This window comes from Chaetomium globosum, genomic scaffold (assembly GCF_000143365.1).
Source record: "Chaetomium globosum CBS 148.51 scaffold_6 genomic scaffold, whole genome shotgun sequence".
Taxonomy (NCBI): Eukaryota; Fungi; Ascomycota; class Sordariomycetes; order Sordariales; family Chaetomiaceae; genus Chaetomium; species Chaetomium globosum.
Window position 1 is genome coordinate 2,603,472 of NT_165981.1, and position 11,505 is coordinate 2,614,976.

Sequence of the window (11,505 nt, forward strand, 5' to 3'; positions counted from 1 at the left end):
GTAGTAGCCCTGATCAAACGTGTCGAGCGGATCCAGATGATAACTCAGGCGTCAGCAGAGGCGAGGTAAAACTTCCATCCCGCGGGATACTAGTCGTGATGCACCTCAAAGGGAGTGACATCCGCTGGAGACAGAAGAACGAGAGCCTTCAAGGCCACCCTGAATCGATTACACACCGTATGAACTGCGGGTCATGCGTCATTAGTGAGTTCTGGATTCGGAAACAAATTAATATAGAATGGTAAAAAACATTGTTCCGGTAATCGTCTCTTTCATAAAATAAATGACCAGTATCTTTTGATGGTTGAAGTATCTTGAGCTTTGTCTCGCGCAGCAACAAAAAAAATAAATATTTTTATGATTTCAGGAATTGCTAATAGATCTTGTCAGAAATAAACCTTTATCGTATGGTGTGGGGGGTGGTGAGCTGGGAGATGGGGGCTCGTGGGTTGTTGAGCCGTTTTGTGAGGCTGCGGCTGCGGCTGCGTCGCGCTCCATCGCCAGTAGGATCAGCTTGTGTGCGTCCCGCGAGTTGCCCGTCTTGCCCTCCCATTTGAAGTCGATGTCGTACTGCGCTCCGAGCTGGGTGAGTCGCCGCCGGATGGAGGGCGTGTTGGGGCCGAAGACGGTCTGGAGGACTGTCCCCTTGTCGTAGGCTATCATATGCAAGGGTTAGTGGTATTGTCATGGAGGGTAGTGGGCAACGGTGAGGATGGTGATGTAATAGTTGGCTTCTACTCCTTTCCCTTCCTCAGGAAAATAGTACCCACCGGAGACGCCCGCGTTCGGCCAAAGCATATACGGCTTCCAGGTCAACTTGAATTCGGTATCAGGGTGCTCTGTCACGTAAGATGCCATCGCCTTGTCGAGGGCTTCTTTGCCGATATAGCACCAGGGGCAAATCGGGTCAGAGTAGACGTCGATTTCGAAAGTGAACTTCGCCATGGCGGCTGGGTTGTCGAAGCCGGTTTTGGCTTGATGACGACTTGTTAAAAGCTCTTTAAAACTCCAAGTATGCCCTGGTCCGGCATTCCCGTCCCCTCTTTGTTGTCTATCGTCCTCACTTCGGTCTTCTGTGCTGCCCTAACGGAAGTCGAGGGAAGGACTCTGGAAAGGGGTCAGTATTACACTGCGGGGCTAGCCGTGTAGAACGGCAGATAAAGAGTAGGTTTTGGGATAGTAATGGTGAACCAGCGAGCAGGTCGCCAACAAGGAGAGTGCTTGGTTCCCAGGACTCAGGTAAACGGCAGAAGAAGGGGCCGCTTGATATTAGGTAGGTACTGGACCGAATCAACCAAGTTCGAACACACGGCAATTGTCTAATGGACCTGAAGTATACAAATATAAATTTGATACTCTGAATAGTGGATAACAGAGTGAAGCGCCGTTCCACATCTCCCCACCCCGGGGAGTACGGCAAGATATTTAATCGATTAGTGATCATTACTCTCAAAGACCAACACATCACTCTTTCGTTCTTTTACCATGGTACCCGAACTCGTTTTTCACTGTACACAAACGAAGATCGCCATGTACCGTTATGTAATATTTCGAATACCTTTCTCTGCCATGTGTTCTGATAATTCTGGGGCGACATATCAACAGTCCGTTGCCCGGAGAACCACCAAAACCACTAAAACTAAAGGAGCGAACAAGAGTATGCCCATGAACTAACAGAGGAGTATTACTGAAGAAAATAACCAAATGCATGCTTTGCCCACTGCCTTGCATCCGCTGCGGATGAGACCTGTAGAAGGGGTGGTAGATATCAATTCGTGTAGGTGGCCTGAAAAGCAATGCTCGTTCCCCCGAAACATGTTGCGAGTACGATCCGTCCTTAATCCGCTTACATCCCTCCACTATCCTCCGTCAGACTTACCGGGAGACATTTCCGCACTCCTGGACTAGTAGCTTGCTGCCCACCGATGGCGGTTGACGGTACCGAACTTCTCTACAACCCAGCTCATCCCTCTCCCCCAAACCCTCCTCAAGAGCCCCCCTCAGACACATCAACAAGCACAGCACCCCCCTCCCTGGGATGCGTCCTCCCCCACTCCCCAATCAACGCCGCCACCTCGTCATACCCCTCCCCCCTCGCCATCTCCTCGGGAGTCCCCCCCACCCCCACCAACGTCTCCGAATGCAAGTCCGTCGCCACCACCCCGCCGTCCGCCCCCAACTCCAACAACGCCCTCACATTCGCCATCACCCCGCGATACGCCGCCCCATGCAGCGGCGTCTCGCCCGTCTCGCACCGCGCATCCACCTCGGCGCCAAACCCCTGCACCAACAAGCGTATAATCTCCGGCCCGTCCCCGTCGTTGCCGGCGTCGACGTCGGCGCCCGCGACGTTGACGCCCGCCCAGTGCAGGGCCGTCTCGCCGAGCGCGTTAGTGGCGTGCGGGTCTGCGCCGCGCTCGAGCACCAGGCGGACGAGCCAAGCTCGGCCGGTGTCGGCAGTGTACATGAGGGGAGAGATGGCGTCGAGGGCGGGGTCACAGTTTAGGGAGCCACTGATGGTACCCAGGTTGATGATGTCGGTAGCTGGCGGCTCGGGGGTGGGCGGAGCTGTGGTATGTGGTTGTCGTTGTGGCTGTCAGCTTCTTTCTAGTGCTTGGGTCTCTCTTGGAATAACCAGGGCGGTGATCAAGTAGCGGGGCCTTCCAGATATGATAGACCTTCCGCAGCTTGGAGGTGACGTTGGACGTCCTGCGGGGTGTCGAAGGGCCGCGCCGTGCTGGAGGAGCAGCTGAAGGGTGGCGAAGCGGGTTTTCGAGGGAGTGGGAGGAGTCCCATTTGCCGTCGAGGACGTAGAAGATGGGGGTGCCGATCCGCAGGGGCGTCTTGGTCGTGGGTTCGGCGGTGGGATCAGGGGTTGGGTTAGTGTGGATATTAGGGTCCGCGCCGCCTTCTAGGAGGGCCCGGACTACGTCGACGTTCTTGTGGAGGGCGGCCTGGTGGAGCGGGTCTGGATGATAATGTTAGAGATTTGTTTTGACGGCGCGCTTTCACGAGCAACATCGCTCTCCTGGGGCCATGTGTGGTGGTCGGCGGGGAGTGCGGGCTTAACATACAGTTGCCGTCCGGACCGGGCGTGTTGAAGAAGAGGTCCGCCCGACCGAAGCTGGCGAGCCAGTGGATGAAGCCCGGGTTCTGGGCGATGACGGCGAAGCCGGCAAGCGATTCTTCGTTGTTGTGCTCGGGAAGGGGAGAGGCCCCCGCGGTGTGGAGATGCCTTGCCATAGGCAAGTGGTTGTGGAGGAAGGCAAGGGCCAGGGGAGTCATGCCCTCTACATGGTGTTAATGAGTTATTCTAGGTGCGGATTTGATAGCTATAGTTACGGTCATCGGTCTCAGCTAGGCTCTGCGGGAAGGCCGCTAGAACTCTGTCGACCGCGGGGATGTCATTGTCCAGGACGGCTTCGTGGATGGTGGGTAGGCTTTCCGGCCTTCCAGCCGTATTGCTATTCCATGGTGACTTGGGGGCAGGCCCGGCACTTGTGTGCGGCTTGGAGGGCTTGGAGCCCTTGAAGATGGACTTGACGGAGAACAGCAAGCTCTGACGCCGCTTTTTGGGTGTGCTGCTATCGGATGGCATGGTGCTCGACTGGTGTAAAATTTGTTCTATGAACTAGATTTGTGTTTGGGAACAGTTGTGTTTGGGAACAGGTTCAGCTCCTCGTTTCCGCACGCGAGGCTGTGCAACCAACCGAGGAATTTGACGCACCAGCGCCATGTTTTCGCTCGGCAGGATACCCGGCAGCTCAGACCACGTTACCAAGCCGGCGGATCATCCAGATCGTGCATTGGGCAATCGACCCAACGAGAGGGTAATTCATGGAGAGGTTGCTAGTTCAAAAAAGCCGGGCTGCCGGCCGGTGAAGTGGGGCCGGCGGCCGGGTTTCCGGAGCCGGAGCACGTGGTTCTTGGGACAGTGCTCACTATTGGGGAAGTTCTAGTGTAGGCAAATTAGTAAGGTCGTCAAGTTTGTTTCTCTATGAATGAAAAGCTCTGTCGTGGAATCGTGGGTCAGACGGGTCATGCTGACAAGATCGTGCCTTGGTCCATATCCGCTCCGCGCCCGATTTGAACAGGGCGCTGCCGATCTCCGAGATTGGCCAATCTTGGACGCTGTCCGTTTTGGGCTGGGCGATTGTCATGAAGGATTCCACATGGCCGCCCGCTGAATGACTTGGGGGATTTTGCCCCTGTGTGTCTCGGAGTTCTCGTGCACATGGCACATCAGCCTCGGCCCAGTGCCGACTTCCCAGCCCTCAAGTCGTTTCGGTCTTGAACTGCGTGGGCAGGAGCCGCACGTTCAAGAGCCAGTTACGTGGTTAAACCCTTTCCGCTGTCTCACGTCCCGGCACAGTCTTCGTAATCCTGTTGCTGTCTCTGGGTCTGCTTACACAGCAAGGCCCAAGCTCGGGCTGAAGAAGCTGGAAAGCTGGCCAGGGCTTTCGGGCCCCTGCGCCGGGCATGAGCCAGGCCTGTGAGGATCCACTGGCGCCGACATGGGGCGGGAGAAGCTTCGGCGAAGCATCGTGGAAGCCTTGGAGCCCCATGCAGGGGGGACGACTCATGCCCATGCCCAGACTTGTTCTGTTGCGATGGGCTTGTTTTGTGGCTTGTTTTGTCATGCGAGAGTTGCTCCAGGGCCGACTACGGAGATATGCACTCTAGTGAGGATCAACCGCTTGTCTTTTTGAACGCAATTAGGGGTTTTACAGAGAACATTTTGTGTGTCCTGTGTGTTCTTGGGTGTCGGGTGCTTTCCGGTTGGGCTGAGGGTGTGTCGGCATAGTTACCGATTATTCTCCCAAGTGTCAAAAATGGGCCCCTTGGCTCGACCCGCTCAATGCCCCAAGCTCTCTCGGAGGTGACGAGATCATGGATCGCCCTGAGGTTGGAGCTACGAGCTTGCAATTCCCAGGCTCCCCACTCTGCCGTCGCTGGCGCGCTCATCACTTGGCCGGTGCTTCAAATTCTTCTGGAAGGATCATGGAAGTCCCCAGGGGCAGCACCCCCCCGGTCCCGATGGAGCAGGGTTCCGGAATTCTTTTATGCACCGGCCATATCGGCGTGTCCATGCGCCCAACCAGACGCCAGAGTCGCGGTCGCCGGTCTCCCCAAGCGTTTCTGCTTCAATCTCACCAAACTGTGCCAATCTCGTGTTGACGGGGTTCTCATCTGCGGGCCCCCCTTCCCCATCAAAGAACTCGTGGTGGATTGCTTGCATCGCTTCCCCCCCTGCACGCAGATCGAAAGCGGCTTCGAGGAAGCTTTGGCCGCTGACAGGGTCGGCCAGAGCACGGGCTAATTTCAGGGGCCGCAGGAACCACAACCCGATGTGGAGGGTTGCAATCGAAGCCGGAATCGAAGCTGCGGAAGCTTTGGGTTCGCCCCGCTCTCGAGACTTGGCTGTTTGGTGGTGGTGTTTGGCCTGATAATACATCCACAGTTGGAGGCTGTGAGGTGCAACTTGCTGCAGACGAAAACCCCTGAGTTGTTTCGCAGCTTGCAGCAGACAAAGGCAGGCACGGACAACGGTGACCTGATACAAGCTAGCAAAGGATGACATCCTGGGAGTAATTGTAGCAACATGACCAATACCATCTCATCTGTGTGCAGCCAGCAGGCCAGCACTTACCAGCAGCGAGTGCAAGGTCGACGTAGGACGCCAGTGTCTCGGCTTAATTGTCCGGAGGTCGAAGGTGACGGGTGCTTGCATCTAACCCCCAAGTAAAGAAAGGGTCGTGTCAATCGAGTACCTAAGCGTGCCAAACAGGTAATGTTAATCCTCGAGGTGTGTGTGTGTCGTGTTGGTATTCCGGATGATTGGGTCGGCTCCGTGCTGTCGGCTGAGGGCGTGTGTACCGTGTAATTTAGCCATTCCCAGTTCCTGGGAAAACAAAGTCTTAGGCATAGGTTCAATTTTATTAGTCCTGCACGAGATGCAGATAACACAACTGGGCCATTGTTTCTGCAAACCCCTCGAGACATAATGAAGAAAGGCATCGTCAGTCTTAGTATTGCCCAGAGCCAAGAGAGAAAGCAGGCAACACCCCTTCAAGAAGACGGAGAAGTGACCTCATCAATTTTGGAAAGAATGGAACATTTGTTGCATTTTCTAGGCATGTTCCGAGACTGAGGCTGACGATGGAATTTGCCCTGGTCTCCGCACAATCCAATCTTAGGGTGACACCGAAAAGATACCTCCATTTTACGGGTTTTATGTGGCAACTGCCGTAGCCCTCTTGTATTTACCCCACCACTACTAACGCGTGGCTCCACTGCCATCCGACCCACACGCGTGCTGGGACCCCTGCGTGTTCGTTTCAACGTGCCCCTGCACAGTGTCCCCCAATGCGGCTTTCCTTCTCCAGGATCCTCACCTGTGCCGAGCCACGTTATTTTCCTTCTGCTTTAACTTTTGACCTTCCACCCCGTCAAACCCGGACTTGTGAATTCTCCTCATCATTCTGCTTTTTTGACCAAAGAAGACAAAGATTTGGCTTTACAATCCATTCCTTTTTGCAGCTTGTTTCACCGAACGCTGGTTGCCTGCGACGTCATCTCCGCTGGCTCGCGATTCGCGAGGCCTGGTCGCCAGCACAGCACCCTTCCTGAACCGTGCACGACAACACGACCACGACCCTTCTCGATCCAACTAACAAGTGACTTGTGATCAGCTTTGAGGTTCACCTTCGACGCCTCAACAAATTCATTTTGTAGAGCCCAATTGCAAGTCACAGAATACCATCTGAGGCTGCTGGTCTGCCTGATTTGAGGTGAGAAAATTTGCCCTTCTTTTTTTTTTCGGTAGCCCCGCATCACTTCTCACGTTACCCTGCTCCCTTCCTCTTTCATCCTCCATCAAACTTTCCCGACTCGACCATCGACCATCACGAAACACACTTGGTCGAGATTCTTTCTTTTCTCATTCCTCATGGCCGAATCTATGTTAAGTCCTTCCGGGGGCACAGATGTATGTGGCGTGGGTTTAACTGCCTAATTATCCCTAGCTGTTTATTTTTTGTGTTTATTTTTTTTTCGCCCCGAGCCACTGCTCACCGCTAAAACTTGTGCCGGGCTGACCGTCATTTTTTAGCAAGTTACCCTGGCTATTTTCCAAGAGGCTTGTTCCCTTAACAGCCCAATCCTCGCCATGTCACAGTCGCCATCGTCGGCTGGTGCTATGGGAATTGGGAACGTGCTAAACATTAAAGCTGAGCTCAGGAGCCCAACAACCCCAACAGGGTGCCACACCTGAACTGCAACAGCAGCGCCCCCAAGCGCTCCAACAACTGCAACAGCAGCTGCAGCCACTCCAAACCCAAATTGACCGACAACCTTCGCCGCACGGCTCGGAACAGTCGCGTTATTCAGGTCCGATGAACGCGTCTTACCCTTCCCCGACTGCCATGGCGGCCACTCCCTTGCCGCCCGTGCCCAACGCGAACATGGCCCCAGCGCCCATGGTTCCCAATGAGATGCAGCAGAATCTCGGAATGCCCCCAGCGGGTTATCAGCCAGCCCAGGCACCTCCTCAACCGCCTGCGAAGCAATTCCCCTGTAGCACGTGCGGGAAACCCTTTGCTCGGCGCAGCGACCTCGCACGACATGGTAGGTGCCTTTGTGTCATCCCTTGTTCTTGATTGCTAACGCGTAAACAGAGCGTATCCACAGTGGTATTCGGCCCCATGTTTGCGACTATCCTGGGTGTGGCAAACAATTCATTCAACGGTCCGCCCTGACCGTCCACTCGCGAGTGCATACCGGCGAGAAGCCGCATAGGTGCGAGCGATGCGGCAAGCCCTTTAGTGATAGCAGCTCTCTAGCCCGGCACCGCAGGATCCATTCGGGCAAGCGACCCTACAAATGCCCTTATGCCGATTGCCAAAAGACCTTCACCCGCCGTACCACTTTGACCAGGCACCAAAACCACCATGTGGGCACAGTTGAGGAATCCGCCCGTGCACGTGCAGAGGCCTTAGCTCAAGGTGCCAACGCTGCTGCGGCTGCGGTCGCGGCTGCTCAGAGCAAATCCCGCTCTGGGAGCGAGCAAGCATCAAACCACGAATCTCCACTGACGAATACACCTTCCCCTGGCCAGCGCCCGATGTCCATGTCTCCGGGTGCTGAGCTGGCCGGCATAAACAACATGCAGTACTTGAGCAACTCGATTCCTCCCCACCTCCGAGGCGATGTCCATGTTGGAAGCCCGTCCCCGACAGCATCTTCGGGGTACAACAACGGCATGCGCCCCACGTCGCACCCCACTGGATATGCTCCCCCGCAAACCCTGGAGCCGAGCATCGAGCAACCGCAGCAAGGACCCGGAAGCGCAGTCGGTAGTCCCCACATCGGTAGTGTCGGCTGGGCCTCGCCTGGTCACGTCGGCTCTCCCACCCAGAGCCCCAGTGGGAACGGATACGTGTATCCCGATCCTGAAGCTTACCCGAACGGCACCCCGATCGCCCAAATGTTTTTCAACAGCGCGGTGGCGTCCCGCCGTCCGGATAGCGCAGAGCCAGGGAACCCTTCCTTTGACACTAAGAGCCGTCAGGGAGAGCTCTGGACGAATTCCCAGTAGTAATGGGCCAAGCCGAACTCCTTTGCCATCTCTTTATATCAACTTTTTTCTCTCTATGAGACCTAATCGAGCGGCCAATATCAATGGTCAACCGCAAAAACATTTCACAACATGTTGCATGGATTATGGGCCGGAAAAAAACATCTGGCTTTTCTTTCTTTCTTGTTCTATAATAAAGACGGGGATGGTCTGGGTCGGCGCGTGAGGAGTTGCTTACCTACATTAATGACTTGGGTGGTGGGACAACGGACCGGCATGATGGCGCGGCGCCCTTGCTTTACCTATTTCCTCCCTTTTTGTTACTCTCTTTTTCCCTTTTTTTTTCCCTTTTTTCCCAACTACATTCCACCTCCTGTGGGAGCTGGAACCAACGGCCGGGCATTGGTTTTTTATCTGCGGCCAACAACAAGCCGTCGCATTAATCACCGTTACTTTTTTTCGGGCAGAGTGCATTCGGAAAACCTACACGGTCTGATTGGCGACCACGGGTTCTTTTTACGGCAATGACTATCCATCCTATTCGGTTTTCTCTCTAGACTGGTGGGCGGGATGGTTTTGGTGCAGGCAGAGGGTAATGGGTGGATGGCTGGCTGGATGGCTGGGCGGGTGGATGGATGGCGTGGAGGGATTGAGGAGGCGTCGGTTACTCACAACCGATTGTGTTGGTTTTAGCTTCAACTCGCTCCCGTCCGGCCCTCGTACACTATCGATCATGTGCATTCAAGGGCAAGGTGGGAGTAGGTTGGGGCTCGGGGATCGGGGGCATGGGGCTTTGTATTGGTCTTTTGAGAGGCGGTTGGTAACGTTGCATCATCGGATGGTAAACATAGCTATTTGGCAATGGCAGGGTAACCAGCATGTAGCAGGTCTGTGGGAATACCTATCGGTCTTTCGGTTTTCGGTCTTCTGATGTGCTATTGTTTACTTATTTATCTGGGGCCTGATCGAGGCCAAATGGTCGATTTAAGACATGCTTGTGTAGGTCAGAGCGGGTGTGGGCCGGGCTTGGGACTGGCCTTGGGCTTAATGGAGTTACCTAGGTTACCTATGTACGTTCATACAATCCATGCGGTGCGGTGCCTTGCGGCTTTTCTTAGAGGTGTTATATTGGACCAGGCCAGATTTGCGGTATGCAATCTTGTACTTGTCATGATAACCTTCCATACATACATATCCGTGTGTGGTGACCGTGTCGGCACGCGCACAGCCGTCGCTATTTATTTAGCCGCAGTGTTTTGGCTTTCATGGTTAAGAAGTGTTACCATACTCATATCTTATATCTTCGCACCCACCCGCACAATCACCACCCGCATTCAAACAACCACAACACAATTAAAGAAGTCCAATTCACAAAACAAATAAATAATAATGAAGTTAATCAGCAGGCTTCAGCATTCAATACAACACCCGCCTACCCGCACAACGGCCTCCAAACATCTGGGCTTTGAATCAAGCAGATTGTCAATAAAGCCTCATGGGAGGCACTCTCCAGTGCATCGCCATGATAGCAATACTAGCCTTGTTGTTGTCAAGAAGATATAGACCAAGAAAGCACCCGCGTGGGACTTGCTTCATTTTCTTCCACGCGTGCTCAATCGAGTTGGGTGCTAGGCTGGCGGGGAAGGTTCCAAGGCCCAGATGCCATCATCTTCCTAGCCGAGTTAAGTACCACACCAAGGTGCCTTGACCCAGGCCCCGGGCCATGAGAATGAGTGGCGGCTGGCAACAATTTTTGACCATGACTGTATCTTTTTAACAGCCCGCTCTGCTGCTTGACAAGTGCGAGGCCTTGGATTTGGGTACACGAGTTTGCGGGTGTCTTACTCGAAAAGACATGCAACCCTCCAATGTCACAGTCAACTAGACGGGCTAAGAAAACCACATCACTCTACGCTGTACTCTTAATTCAGCTACCCAATAAACAAACAGACCAAACACCAAACGCCGCTACTGACCAAACTTATCGACTGTCTCATTCTTTATCATACAGATCCAGTTCTTCCGGTCGGGCCACACCTCCGACCTTCGCTGCACCGACCCAGAATCAGAAAGCCGCTGTCCAAAACGTACCCAAGGGCATGCTTAGTATGCTATGGTAGTTGTACAGAGATATCTCGACGTAAATCGATGTAAAATAAGGAAAACTCCCGGCGAGGGATCGTAGTAATAAGTATTGTGAGATATGAAAAGTTGAATGCATAAGATTAGGCCTTGCCGAGGGCGTCCGCTGGACTGGCCCAGAAGGCGAGCGCGATAATCATGTAGAGGCCGAGAAGCTGTGCGGTTGTTAATTACTTGGTTCGTGGCGTGGAAAGGGTGAAGTGTCGTAAGACATGACATACCATAGCGCCCTCGAGGTAGTTAGATTTGCCATCTTGGACGGTGTAGGTGACGACCAGCACAGAGAGCGCGAAAGCGATGGTTTCGACTGGTCCGGATTAGCAACCAAGTGGGCGTGATTTGGGGGCCAAGATTGCTTACATGTCTCAAAGTGGAGCGTCATGTCCTGGCCAATTGCCCAGCCTAGCATAACCAGCGCGGGCGTCACGAGCAACGCAATCTGGATGCTCGATCCAATAGCCACGCCCATGGCCAGGTCCATCTTGTCCTTAACGGCCACCACGCATGCGGTAACATGCTCGGTCGCGTTGCCAACGATGGGGATCAGGATCAGGCCGATAAACGTCTTGCTGATATTGCCCGTCGCCACCAGCGCGTCGATGCTGTCCACCATATAGTCGGCGCACACCGAGATGATCAACGTTACAACCACCAGAACAAGCCCAGCCGCCCAGGGCCCCAATAACGGCTCATGCTCCTCCTCGCTATTACCCTGACCGGTCTGGGCCTCGGGCTCGAAAAGCTTCATTGTGCGTGCGCAGGGCGAAGTAGAGGTACAGGACATAGAG

The 11,505-nt window shown here is 54.3% G+C and overlaps 5 protein-coding genes across 5 annotated transcripts in view; 1 reads left to right on the top strand and 4 right to left on the bottom strand.

The window, feature by feature from the left end:
- Positions 1-363: 363 nt before the first annotated feature.
- On the bottom strand, positions 364-945 carry CHGG_09157 (uncharacterized protein; the record flags this gene model as incomplete). Its single annotated transcript, XM_001227083.1, has 2 exons — positions 364-656; positions 771-945. 2 exons carry the CDS (start codon positions 943-945, stop codon positions 364-366), a joined length of 468 nt encoding a protein of 155 aa, XP_001227084.1.
- A 535-nt stretch (positions 946-1,480) lies between these two features.
- Positions 1,481-3,598, bottom strand: CHGG_09158 (uncharacterized protein; the record flags this gene model as incomplete). Its single annotated transcript, XM_001227084.1, has 7 exons — positions 1,481-1,508; positions 1,676-1,747; positions 1,880-1,999; positions 2,085-2,568; positions 2,636-2,968; positions 3,075-3,290; positions 3,343-3,598. The coding sequence occupies 7 exons, from the start codon at positions 3,596-3,598 to the stop codon at positions 1,481-1,483; spliced, it is 1,509 nt and encodes a 502-aa protein (XP_001227085.1).
- Positions 3,599-3,835: 237 nt separating this feature from the next.
- CHGG_09159 (uncharacterized protein) lies at positions 3,836-5,581 on the bottom strand (the record flags this gene model as incomplete). Its single annotated transcript, XM_001227085.1, has 3 exons — positions 3,836-3,955; positions 4,410-4,602; positions 5,070-5,581. The coding sequence occupies 3 exons, from the start codon at positions 5,579-5,581 to the stop codon at positions 3,836-3,838; spliced, it is 825 nt and encodes a 274-aa protein (XP_001227086.1).
- Positions 5,582-6,366: 785 nt separating this feature from the next.
- CHGG_09160 (uncharacterized protein) lies at positions 6,367-8,596 on the top strand (the record flags this gene model as incomplete). The annotated part of the gene is made up of 3 exons (XM_001227086.1): positions 6,367-6,409; positions 7,240-7,626; positions 7,677-8,596. The coding sequence occupies 3 exons, from the start codon at positions 6,367-6,369 to the stop codon at positions 8,594-8,596; spliced, it is 1,350 nt and encodes a 449-aa protein (XP_001227087.1).
- A 2,204-nt stretch (positions 8,597-10,800) lies between these two features.
- Positions 10,801-11,505, bottom strand: part of CHGG_09161 (uncharacterized protein) — a gene marked incomplete at both ends in the record, with an annotated part of 1,584 nt that continues 879 nt past the window's right edge. The window contains 3 exons of the mRNA XM_001227087.1: positions 10,801-10,872; positions 10,939-11,024; positions 11,078-11,459. Coding sequence (XP_001227088.1) covers positions 10,801-10,872; positions 10,939-11,024; positions 11,078-11,459 — 540 coding nt within the window. The remainder of the gene's footprint in view (positions 10,873-10,938; positions 11,025-11,077; positions 11,460-11,505) is intronic.